Source organism: Salmo trutta, chromosome 36, assembly GCF_901001165.1.
Source record: "Salmo trutta chromosome 36, fSalTru1.1, whole genome shotgun sequence".
NCBI lineage: Eukaryota > Metazoa > Chordata > Actinopteri > Salmoniformes > Salmonidae > Salmo > Salmo trutta.
In genome coordinates, this window is record NC_042992.1 from 14549789 (window position 1) to 14568664 (window position 18876).

The 18876-nt window shown below is 48.1% G+C and overlaps 1 protein-coding gene across 6 annotated transcripts in view; it reads right to left on the bottom strand.

Annotated features, from left to right (window-relative positions):
- LOC115175494 (nuclear transcription factor Y subunit gamma) overlaps positions 1–18876 on the bottom strand; it is a 43840-nt gene that overhangs the window by 6247 nt on the left and 18717 nt on the right. For 4 of the 6 annotated variants that reach the window (XM_029734760.1, XM_029734755.1, XM_029734758.1 and 1 more), the window contains exons 2-6: positions 10221–10324; positions 10030–10101; positions 8270–8383; positions 5761–5856; positions 4298–4486 (exon numbers count right to left, since the gene is read on the bottom strand). In XM_029734760.1, the coding sequence (XP_029590620.1) occupies positions 4298–4486; positions 5761–5856; positions 8270–8383; positions 10030–10101; positions 10221–10324 (575 nt within the window). The remainder of the gene's footprint in view (positions 1–4297; positions 4487–5760; positions 5857–8269; positions 8384–10029; positions 10102–10220; positions 10325–18876) is intronic. The other 2 variants (XM_029734756.1, XM_029734759.1) reach the window with 2 other exon arrangements.

The following is an 18876-nucleotide window of genomic DNA, read 5'->3' on the forward strand; positions in this document are numbered from 1 at the left end:
GAGCCCTCCGGGGTGGAATTTCCACTAGATCAGATCTAGGATCAGCTTTCCCTCCCCCAATGCTAACCATTTAGTGGGGAAATGCAAAATCGATCAGCGTCCAGGGGCAACTTCACCCTACACTGAGGTGTGCTGGGCTGGGAGGGGGTTTCAGATGGGGTCAGGGGGCTGAGGAGCGGTGTTTACCGTGATGGGTGTTGCCCTGTGACTGGGCTACCTGCACCTGCTGTAACTGTTGCATTGTGGCCCCCTGCAGCACCTGAAGAGGGGAGGGAGGAGAGAGAGAGGAAGCTTTACAAAGATGACTACGAGCACATGCAGAGCGCACAGGAACACACACAGGAACACACACAGGAACACACACACACAGTAGACAGGTGTCGTCAGATCACACACAACAATGAGCATGTGAGCACAATGAAATGCTGCATAGAGCAGAAGTGATGTGCAGAATTAATGAAGGAATAGCAGCTGTGAAATCCAGGTATAGTGGTTATACTAATATCAAGATGTATCCTACAGTAGGAAATGGTAGTTATACTAATATCAAGATGTATCCTACAGTAGGAAATGGTAGTTATACTAATATCAAGATGTATCCTACAGTAGGAAATGGTAGTTATACTAATATCAAGATGTATCCTACAGTAGGAAATGGTAGTTATACTAATATCAAGATGTATCCTACAGTAGGAAATGGTAGTTATACTAATATCAAGATGTATCCTACAGTAGGAAATGGTAGTTATACTAATATCAAGATGTATCCTACAGTAGGAAATGGAGGTTTGGTTTCCTAACAGATCAGTCCATTAGGGACTTTGTGACCTGAGAGGGCATGTGACAGAACTGGTGCAACAGTGACAACTAGTGACACAAAGCTCTTTGCAGTCAAGTCGAGACAAACACGATTTAGGATCTCTCTCTCTTCACCCTTCTCCCTCGCTCTCAATCTCCAGATAACTCTCGCTTTTAAAAATGACACTTTATCCGCCTGTTCTTCTGATCCCTCCAACCCCCTGGCCTCTTGACTGTGACCCCAATAGTGATGCACCCTGGACTAGTCATCTCTTCTAAGGTGCCAGTCATTTGGTGACCTTCCCTGCTCTGCGACTAAGTGGACTGCAGTAACAACAGTAGTAGCAGTAACAGTAACATTAACAGCAGCAGATATTAACAGTAGCAACAGTTCTGGCCCGACTGTGGAACTGCGACAGCTCAATGAACTTAAGGCAGCATGGGGGGAGAAAAATAAAATACATTTTTTTAAAAAGCGAGAGAACAAAAAAGAGAAAAGATAAAGACAGACAGACTAGGGGTGGGGGGACCAGAGAAGAAGAAAGACTAGGGATGGGGTGGTGGGGACCAGAGAAGAAGAAAGACTAGGGATGGGGTGGTGGGGACCAGAGAAGAAAGACTAGGGATGGGGTGGGGGGGGACCAGAGAAGAAGAAAGACTAGGGATGGGGTGGTGGGGACCAGAGAAGAAGAAAGACTAGGGATGGGGGTGGTGGGGACCAGAGAAGAAAGACTAGGATGGGGTGGTGGGGACCAGAGAAGAAGAAAGACTAGGGATGGGGTGGGGGGACCAGAGAAGAAGAAAGACTAGGGATGGGGTGGTGGGGACCAGAGAAGAAGAAAGACTAGGGATGGGGTGGTGGGGACCAGAGAAGAAGAAAGACTAGGGAGGGGGTGGTGGGGACAGAGAAGAAGAAAAGACTAGGGATGGGTGGTGGGGACCAGAGAAGACAGACTAGGGATGGGGTGGTGGGGACCAGAGAAGAAGACAGACTAGGGATGGGGTGGTGGGGACCAGAGAAGAAGACAGACTAGGGATGGGGTGGTGGGGACCAGAGAAGACAGACTAGGGATGGGGTGGTGGGGACCAGAGAAGACACACTAGGGATGGTGTGGTGGGGACCAGAGAAGAAGAAAGACTAGGGATGGGGCGGTGGGGACCAGAGAAGAAGAAAGACTAGGGATGGGGTGGTGGGGACCAGAGAAGACAGACTAGGGATGGGGTGGTGGGGACCAGAGAAGAAGACAGACTAGGGATGGGGTGGTGGGGACCAGAGAAGAAGACAGACTAGGGATGGGGTGGTGGGGACCAGAGAAGACAGACTAGGGATGGGGTGGTGGGGACCAGAGAAGACACACTAGGGATGGTGTGGTGGGGACCAGAGAAGAAGAAAGACTAGGGATGGGGGGTGGGGACCAGAGAAGAAGAAAGACTAGGGATGGGGTGGTGGGGACCAGAGAAGAAGAAAGACTAGGGATGGGGTGGTGGGGACCAGAGAAGAAGAAAGACTAGGGATGGGGTGGTGGGGACCAGAGAAGAAGAAAGACTAGGGATGGTGTGTGGTGGGGACCAGAGAAGACGAAAGACTAGGGATGGGGTGGTGGGGACCAGAGAGAAGAAAGACCGGGAATGGGGTGGTGGGGACCAGAGAAGAAGAAGACTAGGGATGGGGGGAAGGTGGGTGGTGGGGACCAGAGAGAAGAAAGACTAGGGATGGGGGTGGTGGGGACCAGAGAAGAAGAAAGACTAGGGATGGGGTGGTGGGGACCAGAGAAGAAGAAAGACTAGGGATGGGGTGGTGGGGACCAGAGAAGAAGAAAGACTAGGGATGGGGTGGTGGGGACCAGAGAAGAAGAAAGACTAGGATGGGGGTGGTGGGGACCAGAGAAGAAGAAAGACTAGGGATGGGGTGGTGGGGACCAGAGAAGAAGAAAGACTAGGGATGGGGTGGTGGGGACCAGAGAAGAAGAAAGACTAGGGATGGGGTGGTGGGGGACCAGAGAAGAAGAACGAACTTAGGGATGGGGTGGTGGGGACCAGAGAAGAAGAAAGACTAGGGATGGGGTGGTGGGGACCAGAGAACAAGAAAGACTAGGGATGGGGTGGTGGGGACCAGAGAACAAGAAAGACTAGGGATGGGGTGGTGGGGACCAGAGAAGAAGAAAGACTAGGGATGGGGTGGTGGGGACCAGAGAAGAAGAAAGACTAGGGATGGGTGGTGGTGGGGACCAGAAAAGAAAGGACTAGGGATGGTGTGGTGGGGGACCAGAGAAGAAGAAAGGACTAGGGATGGGGTGGGTGGTGGGACCAGAGAAGAAGACAGGACTAGGGATGGGGTGGTGGGGACCAGAGAAGAAGAAAGACTAGGGATGGGGTGGTGGGGACCAGAGAAGAAGAAAGACTAGGGATGGGGTGGTGGGGACCAGAAAAGAAAGACTAGGGATGGGGTGGTGGGGACCAGAGAAGAAGAAAGACTAGGGATGGGGTGGTGGGGACCAGAGAAGAAGACAGACTAGGGATGGGGTGGTGGGGACCAGAGAAGAAAGACTAGGGATGGGGTGGTGGGGACCAGAGAAGAAGAAAGACTAGGGATGGGGTGGTGGGGGTTCCTCCTCTTCAGAGAGAAGTACAGTGGAGGGGTGGAGAGCAGTCTCACAGGGACTCCCAGCTATACAAGCAGTGGTCCAGAGCCATTTGATCTGCACACTTCAGTCACTCCCCTCTCCACTGGAGGTCCGTAACACATTAAACAGTAACACACTAGGACTACGTCTCAAAGGGCACCCTATTCCCTACATAGTGCACTACTTTTGACCAGGGCTGCACCCTATTCCCTACATAGTGCACTACTTTTGACCAGATGCAGCCCTAGTGTGTTACTGTTTAATGTGTTAGGGCTCTCCAGTGGAGAGGGGAGTGACTGAAGTGTGCAGATCAAATGGCTCTGGACCACTGCTTGTATAGCTGGGAGTGTGTGTGTGTTGGGTGTGTACGGGTCAATCATCCCTGCTGGTGGGAAAGAGTTGAAGCCAGAGTGGGGATCGGCTGTGCTTGCCAACGATAATATCAATAAAATCCAGTGTTAATGCTGTTATTCCCCCATTCACACAGGACTTCACAGGGTTGTTGACTGGGTGTGTTAGGAGAGCTTGTGTTCTGCCAGGCTGTGTGGTGTGTTATACTTAAGCAACAAGGCCCAAGGGGGTGTGGTATATTAAGCATGACAACGTGGAGTGCCTGGATACAGCCCGTACCTTTATTGCTATTATCAACTGGTTACCAGCGTAATTAGAACAGTAAAAATACATGTTTTGTCATGCCCGTGGTATAAGTTCTGATATACCAAGGTTGTCAGCCAATCAGCATTCAGGGCTGTAACCACCCAGTTTATAATATGCCTTTGCTGTATGGCGGTACCTTACTGGTTATTTGCGGTCTGTGTGGTGCGTTGTGTGTGCAGCGCGTACGAGTGTGTGTGTGTGTCTATTCTCCAGCGTACCTGTCCTTGCTGTGGCTGTGCAATAATGATCTGTCCAGGCTGGATGGTGGTAGTCTGTTGTCCTGTGGCCTGCTGGCCCTGCTGCTGGCCCTGCTGCTGACCCTGCACCTGGACCTGGCCTGGCTGCTGAGCCAGGGTGAAGTAGTACTGAACCGGCTCTGCTGGGGCCACTGACTGACGCACCTCCTCCTGTACACACACACAGGAAGAGAGGGTGAGAATGGAAGACAGAGAGAGTGGAGGATAACAGAGTGAAGGGCAGAAAGAGAAGCATATCAGTCCATTACATCTTAATTAATTATTTTGCCAGCGTAATACAATAAGCGAGAGGCCCGATAAATAACTAATAAGCTCTGGATGGATGAGTAATGTGATTCTGAATGGAGGTCGTGTCCCAAATGGCACCATAATACCTAGGTAGTGCACTGCTTCTGAACAGGGCCCTTTGGGTCTGCCCTACAGGCCCTGGTCAAAACAAGTGCACTTTATAGGGTATAGGGTGCCATTTGGGACACTCCCAGAGGATCCATTACTTTCACGTTTTATTAGTCTTATGTACGGGATACACATGGTATACATCGTCCAACTAAACACTTACTAGCAGCTTCCTTCTCAACAATAAGAAATGAAAATAATAGGAACAGAAAGTAAATGCATTAGTTAAGCCATTATCACTGTGACGATCAACAACATTTTTCACAAGAACACTTCAGACTGAAAGGGATCATTTCCATTCATAAAAAAACAAGGCCTTGATACATTATTGAGAATGTTCTAAATCATAAAGTGTGAAAGGGGAAAGCTAATTTAGTGACACATTGGACATGATCAACCATTAACAAGCCTGTACCCTCTTTGTGCCTAGTTATCATAATATACAGCCCAAAATCAGTTAGAGCAATGCCATGGCAAGGCCTCATCACAAGTACAGGGTAACAGTTCCCTAAAAGCTACTGGTTGGTTGATCTTCCATGGGGTAGCGTAGGAGGTTGCCGATTCGCCCGTCACCAGAAGTGTAAACACCCCTCTCCCAGCTCGATGATGTTACAGCTGAGAGTGTAGGATGTTTACACCCCTGGCCACAGATCTGGTCAACTATATTGATTTATGGATCTACTGATAGAATACAATCATTTTAGGTAGGTCACAACTTAGAAATGCTTGGGAGCCACTGCCTAGTCTAAAACATGTACCACCATCAAACTGGAAGGTGGCAGAGGGCATCAGTTAACACAGTGGTGATTATGTTGATTGTGATTACAAGCTATGGGGTATTGGTGGTATTGTTGAGGGATGTTGGAGGTAAGGGTCAGCCAGACGCTGCAAACATCCGACTGAAAGCCCTCGCTGACCGAACACCAGCTTCCAGTCAAGGATGTTTACAGCGCCTCCAGGCTGCCAGGAGTGGTACTACACCCTGCCGGGGTCCTGAAATGAAATGCAGATGGACTCTCACACACTACCTGTCGTTTAGGGGGCTTGAGCTCATCCCGGGGCACGATGTCGATGAGGAAGTCAAACTGGTCGAACTTTGTTATCGCCATGGCAATGTCGTTCCTCTGAAACACAGGATAAGAGTTGAGGGTGAACATTAGGCTCCTTATTCATTATGTGCAGAAACTAGACTAAATATAAAACTGGCTTTCTGCTTCTGCTGCTCTCTCCAAATATAGTCTTTTTGAAAACGATTGAAGAAAAGACAGAAGATTATATAAACTAGGTCAAACCCGAACATTCTGCAGCTTTGTAAACAATACTAAAAGGAGCTCGCTCACAGTGGAACTGTAAAAGCCTACTTCAATCACACACACACAACGTTCACTAGTGATACTTACATATCGCAATACTATTTTGGACAATATATCGATACTTTGACTCCAAGTATTGATTAGTAAAAATTATATATATATATATATATATATATATTTTTTAAAATTGTTTTTCAATATTCTTTTTGCTAGGTAGCGTTAGCTAGCACTAGTCGGCTGTACCTGCACCAAAACTTCCTGTATTTTCATCCTATATCTTCTTTTTAACTAGTGAGAAGCAACTAAGTATCGTAACAATATGGTATTGTGAGATCCCTGGCAATTCCCAGCCTGAACATTCACCATGTAACAAACAGCAGGAATGGGCCCACTAAGAAACACCAGATGAACAACATTGGGAGTTGTGACTTATTCTTAGCATCACTGTCCTACTGGGCTCACCCTTCTAGAGTGTGTGTGTGTGATTTTCCATTGGATATTAAGTACCCCCCATCAGTCTATTTATAGTGCTGTGATTAATATCTGGTAACACCGGGTCACATCCACAGTTGTTATATTGATGAGTGTCACCATGGTGACCCTAATCGGCGTGCTGTTAGCACAATGGAACTCTGGCGAGAGCCGGAGTGTGTGTGTGAGAGAGAGAGATTGAGTGTGATTGAAAGCAGAGCTGTCTTATTAACAACACACACAGACTAGGAGCATACGCCAGACACATATCACCATCTGTGTTGTAGAAATGGAATTAACATGCCAAATTGGCATTCTATTTCGAGGTTAACAAAGCTCAACCGAATGACGTTTTCACTCTGAATTTATAGGAGTGCGATTTCACTTTGTAATTCAGCCCCAGTGTTATGAAGCCATGTTGAAGGACAGAATTTGCCAAGATATTGTGCAAAGCAGTATCCCACACACACACACACACACACACACACAGGTATGTGAATAGATGGAGATGAAAGAAGTGGGGTACTCTGTTTTAATGTTTCAGTGTGTGGCTGACTGGCTGGTCTACCCTCTAACACCCAGGTGTGACTGGCCCTGGCTTTCCAAACCACTCTGATCAACACTCTCTTTTCTCTCTCTTCAACGTCTCCCTCTCCTCTCTCTTCTCTCCCACACACTCTCTCACAATCTTTCACTTTGTGTCTCTCCTCCCTCTCTCTTGCACACCCCAACTCATTCTCTCACTTTGGCTCTCCCTCTTTCCCACTCTCGCCATCCCTTTCATCACTCCAGGATCCATGTAATGCCCCTGGCTCTGGGATCAGAGAGCAGGCAAAATGGCATTCCAAGTAAAAGTGGGTCACGGGAGCCGAGCTCTGCTTTCACAGTCGACGCGGAGAGAGAAGGAATTTAACAGAGCAGGTCCTCAGGGGATGGCCGTGTGGGGCCTTTACACACACACACACACACACACACACACACACACACACACACACACACACACACACACACACACACACTGGGACCAGTACACTGCGTGAGGTCTTTACACGTGAACTTGGGCCAGCAGACTACATGCGTGAGGTCTTTACACGTGAACTTGGGCCAGCAGACTACATGCGTGAGGTCTTTACACGTGAACTTGGGCCAGCAGACTACATGCGTGAGGTCTTTACACGTGAACTTGGGCCAGCAGACTACATGCGTGAGGTCTTTACACGTGAACTTGGGCCAGCAGACTACATGCGTGAGGTCTTTACACGTGAACTTGGACCAGCAGTCTGCATGCGTGAGGTCTTTACACGTGAACTTGGGCCAGCAGTCTGCATGCGTGAGGTCTTTACACGTGAACTTGGGCCAGCAGACTACATGCGTGAGGTCTTTACACGTGAACTTGGGCCAGCAGTCTGCATGCGTGAGGTCTTTACACGTGAACTTGGGCCAGCAGACTACATGCGTGAGGTCTTTACACGTGAACTTGGGCCAGCAGTCTGCATGCGTGAGGTCTTTACACGTGAACTTGGGCCAGCAGTCTGCATGCGTGAGGTCTTTACACGTGAACTTGGGCCAGCAGACTACATGCGTGAGGTCTTTACACGTGAACTTGGGCCAGCAGTCTGCATGCGTGAGGTCTTTACACGTGAACTTGGGCCAGCAGTCTACATGCGTGAGGTCTTTACACGTGAACTTGGGCCAGCAGACTACATGTGCTGTCTGTGTGACCTCTATACACACTAGGGAGGGTGTGACTGACCTGTAGGGTGCGTCTCTTGTTGTCTTCAGTGTGGATCCAAGCCCTCAGCGTGAGCTCTGTGATGAAGATCTGAGCTGCCTTGGCAAACAGCACCGGGGCCTCTGCACTGATCATCTATGGAGACATTGAGATGACATGTTAAAACTAAGGGGAAACGGGGAACACACACATACAGACACAGGAAACAGATACACACAGAGAAAACACACAAACAGGAAACAGACATTACAACCTCTCACACACTCAGTAACCTACACAGCTAGAAAGGGTTGTATAGATCTGTATAGATAGACCGCATGTATCCCTTGCTGCTAAAGGGGAGAGACCTAACCTTTTGAAAACCTTTCCACAGAGTGACATTTAGAAGTTGGCCTGGGCGGGAGGTGGGCGGGAGGTGGTCGGTGAGGCAGGCTGCAGGCTGAGGAGCTGCTGGGTCATGGCTAGCATCACACCCCTCTCTGTCACACTCTGGGTCACGGCTAGCGTCACACCCCTCTCTGTCACACTCTGGGTCACGGCTAGCGTCACACCCCCCTCTGTCACACTCTGGGTCACGGCTAGCGTCACACCCCTCTCTGTCACACTCTGGGTCACGGCTAGCGTCACACCCCTCTCTGTCACACTCTGGGTCACGGCTAGCGTCACACCCTCTCTGTCACACTCTGGGTCTCACCCCCCTCTGTCACACTCTGGGTCTCACCCCCCTCTGTCACACTCTGGGTCTCACCCCCCTCTGTCACACTCTGGGTCTCACCCCCCTCTGTCACACTCTGGGTCTCACCCCCCTCTGTCACACTCTGGGTCTCACCCCCCTCTGTCACACTCTGGGTCTCACCCCCCTCTGTCACACTCTGGGTCTCACCCCCCTCTGTCACACTCTGGGTCTCACCCCCCTCTGTCACACTCTGGGTCTCACCCCCTCTGTCACACTCTGGGTCTCACCCCCCTCTGTCACACTCTGGGTCTCACCCCCCTCTGTCACACTCTGGGTCTCACCCCCCTCTGTCACACTCTGGGTCTCACCCCCCTCTGTCACACTCTGGGTCTCACCCCCCTCTGTCACACTCTGGGTCTCACGGCTAGCGTCACACTCTGGGTCTCACGGCTAGCGTCACACCCCCCTCTGTCACACTCTGGGTCACGGCTAGCATCACACCCTCTCTGTCACACTCTGGGTGACGGCTAGCATCACACCCTCTCTGTCACACTCTGGGTCATGGCTAGCATCACACCCTCTCTGTCACACTCTGGGTCATGGCTAGCATCACACTCTGGGTCATGGCTAGCATCACACCCTCTCTGTCACACTCTGGGTCATGGCTAGCATCACACTCTGGGTCATGGCTAGCAGAAGGGTTCCTGCTAGATGTCCAGTATGTTAGTGATCGGCTGACCTTCCTCCTCACACTTAAGCTGCTACTGCTTATCTCTCTGGGATACGGACACACACTCCCCATGCCTGTCCTCTCAGAGCAGAGCAGGAATAGCCCTGCAGGGTGATAAGCTGATGATGGTCTAATGGGATCAGTGTGTATATATCAACATAGAATGTGACGTGGGACTCAACATAGGAGGTAGTAAGATTGCAAATAACGTGCCAAGTCAAAATGTTTCCTACACAATGAGCTAATGGATGCTGTGTTCCTTTCAGCCAGCCGTGTAGCCACACCTCAGCTCCAAAATACTATATTTTCTTATCTGAGTGGGGTGTTGATGAAGACTTCATAGAGCAATCACAGAAGGCGGGACCTGCCTCCTACCTTCACATCTTCATCCAGCTTCATGATTTTCTTGATTCGGGCAAGAGGCAACTCCTGCACACGGAAATCCTTCTGAAACAGAGCCAAGGGGTGTTAGGGGCAGGTCATGTGGAAACCACTTGTGATGTGTGATGTGTGTGTGTGTGTGTGTGTCCGCGCGTGCGTTCAATCAGAGGGGGGCCGTGACATACCACCGTGAGGTTCCTGATCTCTTCCATGACGCGCGGCCAGAAGGACTGAAGGCTCTGTTGGGCTTCGCTGCCCCCGGCGCCAAACGAATCTGCAGACATGCTCACTGTACAGGCGAGAGGATCAGACAAAAACAACATCTACCGCAGGAACCAACTAAACCGACAAGTTGACTGACAATGGCACCCAAAGGCTGCACTGGCCAGAGCTCTAGGAACTCTGTAGGTTAACTTACAATTAGAATACATAGAATTATAAATATATCGCTGGTCGATTCTATTTCTGTAGCTGCCCATCAATCCTGTGTGTTGACGTGCCTAACGACAGATCACTGCATGAAGCTGAATGGATCAATCACATTAGTCGCCTACAGCTCCTGGTCTGTCACTGTGTGGGGTATTACAGCTCCTGGTCTGTCACGTCACTGTGTGGGGTATTACAGCTCCTGGTCTGTCACTGTGTGGGGTATTACAGCTCCTGGTCTGTCACGTCACTGTGTGGGGTATTACAGCTCCTGGTCTGTCACGTCACTGTGTGGGGTATTACAGCTTCCGGTCTGTCACGTCACTGTGTGGGGTATTACAGCTCCTGGTCTGTCACTGTGTGGGGTATTACAGCTCCTGGTCTGTCACTGTGTGGGGTATTACAGCTCCTGGTCTGTCACGTCACTGTGTGGGGTATTACAGCTCTCGGTCTGTCACGTCACTGTGTGGGGTATTACAGCTCCCGGTCTGTCACTGTGTGGGGTATTACAGCTCCCGGTCTGTCACTGTGTGGGGTATTACAGCTCCCGGTCTGTCACTGTGTGGGGTATTACAGCTCCCGGTCTGTCACTGTGTGGGGTATTACAGCTCCCGGTCTGTCACTGTGTGGGGTATTACAGCTCCCGGTCTGTCACTGTGGGGTATTACAGCTCCCGGTCTGTCACTGTGTGGGGTATTACAGCTCCTGGTCTGTCACTGTGTGGGGTATTACAGCTCCTGGTCTGTCACGTCACTGTGTGGGGTATTACAGCTCCTGGTCTGTCACGTCACTGTGTGGGGTATTACAGCTCCCGGTCTGTCACTGTGTGGGGTATTACAGCTCCCGGTCTGTCACGTCACTGTGTGGGGTATTACAGCTCCCGGTCTGTCACGTCACTGTGTGGGGTATTACAGCTCCCGGTCTGTCACTGTGGGGTATTACAGCTCCTGGTCTGTCACTGTGTGGGGTATTACAGCTCCCGGTCTGTCACTGTGTGGGGTATTACAGCTCCCGGTCTGTCACGTCACTGTGTGGGGTATTACAGCTCCCGGTCTGTCACGTCACTGTGTGGGGTATTACAGCTCCCGGTCTAACAACTCCCCACCGCACTCAAACACCAAAATACACACACAAACAAACACACACACGTCATTGTGTAACGTGAGGCCGGAGTCTGGCTCCAAGAAAAGGGACACGCCAGGTTACTATGGCATGCCAGGAATTCTGCTGTGAATATTGGCCTGCTTGTCTGAGCCTGCAGTGCTGGAGAGTCTACACAGCTATCTCCCTCCCTTTCTCTTCTTCCCTGGGAAGAATGGGCAGGCGACGAGGGAAAAGGGAAACACTAATAGCTGGGTGTGGTGTGTGTGTCCGTTGGATTAATGCTGGTTAACTGTACATGATGAGACAAAGTGCCAGAGGCTGGAACAGGGGGAGGTAAGAGACAGGGTAGGGCAGGCTGTAGCAGTGCGACAGCTATGCCAACCAGCTATGTGGGTCAGACATGATGATGAGAGGGGGAGAGGGAGAGAAAAGCATGACCACATAAAGACTAGTCCGGTCTCTCAGCCATTGGCCACAGCTGAGCGCACGTCCTCCAGCTGCTCAAAACACAAACAGTATGAAAATAAATAAAAAACAAGAGCATTCATTCCATTATTTTCAAATGGAATCAATCAGAACGGAGTTGATGAATCAATCAGAATGGAGTCAGGGGAGTTGATGAATCAATCAGAATGGAGTCAGGGGAGTTGATGAGTCAATCAGAATGGAGTCAGGGGAGTTGATGAATCAATCAGAACGGAGTTGATGAATCAATCAGAATGGAGTCAGGGGAGTTGATGAATCAATCAGAATGGAGTCAGGGGAGTTGATGAGTCAATCAGAATGGAGTCAGGGGAGTTGAGTCAATCAGAATGGAGTCAGGGGAGTTGATGAATCAATCAGAATGGAGTCAGGGGAGTTGATGAATCAATCAGAATGGAGTCAGGGGAGTTGATGAATCAATCAGAATGGAGTCAGGGGAGTTGATGAATCAATCAGAATGGAGTCAGGGGAGTTGATGAATCAATCAGAATGGAGTCAGGGGAGTTGATGAGTCAATCAGAATGGAGTCAGGGGAGTTGATGAATCAATCAGAATGGAGTCAGGGGAGTTGATGAATCAATCAGAATGGAGTCAGGGGAGTTGATGAGTCAATCAGAATGGAGTCAGGGGAGTTGATGAATCAATCAGAATGGAGTCAGGGGAGTTGATGAATCAATCAGAATGGAGTCAGGGGAGTTGATGAATCAATCAGAATGGAGTCAGGGGAGTTGATGAATCAATCAGAATGGAGTCAGGGGAGGGGAGTTGATGAGTCAATCAGAATGGAGTCAGGGGAGTTGATGAATCAATCAGAATGGAGTCAGGGGAGTTGATGAATCAATCAGAATGGAGTCAGGGGAGTTGATGAGTCAATCAGAATGGAGTCAGGGGAGTTGATGAGTCAATCAGAATGGAGTCAGGGGAGTTGATGAATCAATCAGAATGGAGTCAGGGGAGTTGATGAATCAATCAGAATGGAGTCAGGGGAGTTGATGAATCAATCAGAATGGAGTCAGGGGAGTTGATGATCAATCAGAATGGAGTCAGGGGAGTTGATGAGTCAATCAGAATGGAGTCAGGGGAGTTGATGAATCAATCAGAATGGAGTCAGGGGAGTTGATGAGTCAATCAGAATGGAGTCAGGGGAGTTGATGAGTCAATCAGAATGGAGTCAGGGGAGTTGATGAGTCAATCAGAATGGAGTCAGGGGAGTTGATGAGTCAATCAGAATGGAGTCAGGGGAGTTGATGAGTCAATCAGAATGGAGTCAGGGGAGTTGATGAATCAATCAGAATGGAGTCAGGGGAGTTGATGAATCAATCAGAATGGAGTCAGGGGAGTTGATGAATCAATCAGAATGGAGTCAGGGGAGTTGATGAATCAATTAGAACGGAGTCAGGGGAGTTGATGAATCAATCAGAACGGAGTCAGGGGAGTTGATGAATCAATCAGAACGGAGTCAGGGGAGTTGATGAATCAATCAGAACGGAGTCAGGGGAGTTGATGAATCAATCAGAACGGAGTCAGGGGAGTTGATGAATCAATCAGAACGGAGTCAGGGGAGTTGATGAATCAATCAGAACGGAGTCAGGGGAGTTGATGAATCAATCAGAACGGAGTCAGGGGAGTTGATGAATCAATCAGAACGGAGTCAGGGGGTGGAGGGGTTGATAAATCAACCAGGGCTGATGCTGTGGCGGGCTTAGACATCAACTGACCTCTAAAAGTGGCTGTGATGAGTTGGGCTACCCAGTGTCCAGTTTAATTTTACCTACAAAACAATCCCAGCACTCCAGAGGACACAGATGAAGGTGATGGGATTTTTAATCTTATGGTGGAGTCAGGCTAAGCCTACAATGACAAACCGAATGCCCTCTTATGTCCTTGTCTAGTTGACTGTTCCTTTACTTGTACCTGTTCCTGTTCTGAGTGTCAAAGCAAAGAAACACGTTGTCTGAATAAATAACAGTATAAGGACACATCTCCTTCCAGGAACACCGTTTTGTTTGTCTATTTTTACAGCTCCAAGGCGGTCCAGCGTTTCGTGATGGATGCAGCAGGAGAGGAAGACATCTGTGTGTGTGTGTGTGTGTGTGTGTGTGTGTGTGTGTGCGTGTCTGCACTTTCTCCAACTGGTATCCAGATAAGAAATGATGATTAGATGATTCACTTAACACCATTACAATTGACTATCAGGCCAATTACCACAGCAACAGTGCAATTTCCGCTGTGTGTGTGTGTGTGTTTGTGGGGTGGGGGGGGTTAAAAAAAGCACACACTTCAATTAACTAGGAGATAAATAAGTAGAGCCTAACCACCCCAGCTGTCTCCACTTACACCCACCCAACCTCAGCTGACTGAACTACCTACCTCAGGAGTGGGACTTTGCTCTCTCAGATGTGACAACATTTTCCGGCTCTCTGAGCGACACTACGACATTCAATATAAATGTCGCAGACAAAAAAAAAAAAAAAATCACACGAAATGGAGGGAGGGGGAATGAAAGAGGGAAACATGCAACTATTTCAAAGATTTTAGTGAGTTACAGTTCATATAAGGAAGTCAGTCAATTAAAATACATCCATTAGGCTCTAATCTATGGATTTCACATGACTGGGAATACAGATATACATCTGTTGGTCACAGATACCTTAAAAAAGGCAGTTGCGTGGATCAGAAAACCAGTCAATATCTGGTGATCACTATTTGCCTCCTGCAGTGCGACTCTTTCGCATAGAGTTGTTCAGGCTGTTGATTGTGGCCTGTGGAATGTTGTCCCACTCCTCTTTAATGACTGTGTAAAGTTGTTGGATATTGGAAAGAACTGGAACACCCGGTCGTATGTGTCATGGAAGAATTGGGACATCAATTTTCAGCTTCCAGAAATGTTGTACAGACCTTTGCGATATGGAGCCGTGCATTATCATGCTGAAATATGAGGTGATGGTGTCGATTGAATGGCACGACAATGGCCTCAGGATCTCGTCACGATATCTCTGTGCAATAAAATTGCTTTCGATAAAATGCAATTGTGTTTGTTGTCCGTAGCTTACGCCTGCCGATAACCTAACCCCACCACGGGGCACTCTGTTCACAACGTTGACATCAGCAAACCACTCACCCACACGACACCACACATGCTGTCTGCCATCTGCCCGGTAGAGTTTAAACAAGGATTCATCTATGAAGAGCACATTTCTCCAGCAGGTCAGTGGCCATCAAAGGTGAGTATTTGCCCACTGAAGTCGGTTACGAAGCCAAACTGCAATCAGATCAAGACCCTGGTGAGGGCTAAAAGCATGCAGATGAGCTTCCTCAGACAGTTGAAAAGTTTGTGCAGAAATTCTTTGTTGTGGAAGTTGTGGAACCCCACAGTTAGTTGTGGAAACCCACAGTTTCATCAGCTTTCTAGATAACTGGTCTTAGACGATCCTGCGGGTGAAGAAGCTGAAAGTCCTGGGCTGGCGTGGTTACATGTAGTCTGTGGTTGTGATGCCGGTTGGACGTACTGCCAAATTCTCTAAAAACGATGTTGGAGTTGGCTAAACATTCAATTCTCTGGCAACAGCTCTGGTGGACATTCCTACAGTCAGCATGCCAATTACATGCTCCCTCAAAACTTGAGAAATCTGTGGCATTGTGTGCCAAAACTACACATTTTAGAGGGGTGTTCCACTGTGCTGTTTTCTTCTCTGCGGTTCCGTTGCCCTTCAGTGATGTGAGTGAGTGAGTGAGTGAGTGAGTGAGTGAGTGAGTGAGTGAGTGAGTGAGTGAGTGCGATGGCAGTGTTGGGTTTCTGCTGACCTGCGCTATGTGCCTGTGCTTCTTAGGCAGCGCTGACCATCCCAACTCCTCTCTCAAGTCAATGGTGTTCAGCAGGATCTGCTGAATCAGCAGCATTGTTTCCTGCCAGCCCCAGCCTCTCTGCTGCTCTCCCCTGGCAGGTTGGCCACAGACACGCTCACAACAGCTTCAGGGCTCAGGTCCAAACTGTCAATGACATTCCCTTACCTGGGCACTTGTGGACTGAACTATAACTACATCGGAAAGAACTGGATAGGTGCAAGGAAAATGGTGGACACTTTCCATCTAGTCCTCTCAAATCTCTTGACTAGAGGTGATATAATTTGACCGACATCAGTTCAATTGAATTCCATTCCGTACGTTTTTTTATGAGCTCAATGCGCACATTGTACCATTTCTCTAGGGATAAATTAGATCACGGCTGAACTGTGCGATGTAGTAGGGAGTTGTAGTTCATAGTTGAGCGCAGAAAACGACTATAATCCGTTGTACGCCTGCTACATACAGAGCCTTCGGAAAGTATTCAGACCCCTTGACTTTTTCCACATTTTGTTACATCACAGCCTTATTCTAAAATGTATACAATTATTTTTGCACCTCAATCTACACACAATACCCAATAATGACAAAGCAAAAACAGGTTTTTAGAAATGTTTGCAAATATGTTTTAAAAAAATTATATAAATGTATTTACATAAGGATTCTATGAGAGTTGAAATTGAGCTCAGGTGCATCCTGTTTCCATTGATCATCCTTGAGATGCTTCTACAACTTGATTGGAGTCCACCTGTGGTAAATTCAATTGATTGGACATGATTTGGAAAGGCGCACAACCTGTCTACAGAAGATCCCACAGTTGACAGTGCATGTCAGATCAAAAGCCAAGTCATGACCAAGAACCCAATGGTCAATCTGACAGCACTCTAGAGTTCCTCTGTGGAGATGGGAGAAACTTCCAGAAGGACAACCAACTCTGCAGCACTCCACCAATCAGGCCTTTTATGGTAGTGTCCAGACAGAAGCCACTCCTAACAGCCCGCTTGGAGTTTGCCAAAAGGCACCTAAAAACTCTCAGACCATGAGAAACAAGATTATCTGGTCTGATGAAACCAAGATTGAACTCTTTGGCCTGAATGCCAAGCGTCACGTCTGGAGGAAACCTGGCACCATCCCTACGGTGAAGCATGGTGGTGGCAGCATCATGCTGTGGGGATGTTTTTCAGCGGCAGGGACTGGGAGACTAGTCAGGATCAGGGGAAAGATGAACGAAGCAAAGTAGAGAGAACCTTGATGAAAACCTGCTCCAGAGCCCTCAGGACCTCAGACTGGGGTGAAGGTTCACCTTCCAACAGGACAATGACCCTAAGCACACAGCCAAGACAATGCACGAGTGGCTTCGGGACAAGTCTCTGAATTTCCTTGAGGGGATCAACCAGAGCCCGGACTTGAACCCAATCGAACATCCCTGGAGAGACCTGAAAATAGCTGTGCAGCAACGCTCCCCATCCAACCTGACAGAGCTTGAGAGGATCTGTAAAGAATGGGAGAAACTCCCCAAATACAGGTGTGCCAAGCTTGTCGCGTCATACCCAAGAAGACTTATTTACTTTGAAGAACTAGTAAAATAGTGATTGTCAGACAGCATAAGCTGCAGCTCTATAGAGATAAGATGTCTTGGAATTAAATAATGAAGTCATCAAAACAAATTAAGTAATATACCCAACTGAAATATTTTATTAAAGTAATGTGAATAATTGATGGACTTTTATTAATTGTTTTATTCTGTGTTGTTACATCATTCAACCCACATAATGCATAGAGCATTGAATGTAAAAAAAATAATCAACATTTTGCAGTAATCTAAACCAAACCGGCCTCAAAAAGCACTAATCGCTCAGTACTACCATATTGCTTGTACCTGTACTGTCCTTTCAGAATCCCCAAGGTGGAAGCCAAAGGCACAAAAGAGAGGGTGAGTTTTCAGATTGGATTCCTGTACTGAAAGTAGCTAGCTACCTAACGGAAATACACTCTCTATAGAGAGGTGTTCAGTGCTCAAGTAAAAGCATGGCTGATGGACAGAAAATGAGTGAGTGAAACACTAATTCTGAGCACTAAGTTAATAGCTTCCTTAATGACCTGGCTGGTGGATCTGAATGGAGGTCACAGTAGTGCGGACTGAGGAGAGCAGAGTATGACAGTTAATGGGCCGGGAGGCAGTCAGAGGAACAACTGCCCTCTGAGATGACCTGGACTGAAGCAGGTTAAAGAATAGCCTAAGGATTTAGGCCTCTAGCCATGGTACCATGACTCCTGACTGGTTAAAAAAATAAGTTCTGGCTAACTCATTAATCCAGACTTGTGAGACTCCCCTACGAGAGTCTGCACTAACTAACTTTGAAACGTTGATGAAAACCAGAATACTCTGGATGACTGCCGTTATTCAACCAAAGGCTATGGCTAGGCTATATAAGCTAGCTAGGCTATCAGTAAATTATGTATGATAGGCCTACAGTGCAAAAAGTAAGAGGGCACATATTGCACAAGCTGCATGCAATGTCCTTAGCGGGGGTCACTTTGTAGAAGCATGACCGCTTTGAAATTTGCAACAATGCAAAAAGGTAAACTCAAGGAAAGTCGCTAAAAGCAAGCCCTGTAGGATTCTGTTTAGCAGAAAAACAGGCCCAATCACGAAATCAGCCTTTTGCGAGTGAAATTATATATACAGGTACCACGATAATATCACGGTGCCAGAACATCATGCCAATTATGATACCAACATTTTAGAATACTGTAGTATCGTTTCATATGATACTATTTACTTTTTTTGCCCTATAGATCTAAAGAACCTGCTGGCGCCTGTTTATAAAGTCAGTTCTGTTTATAAATTTAAGCAACAGCCACTAGTCTCTTGTATGCGCAGGTTCAATAATATCCACTTCACTTCCATGCGCATATCACGTGTGGCAGATGTAATCTGCCAGCCGCATCCCAAATACATTTTATTTATTTTTTTACAGCAAT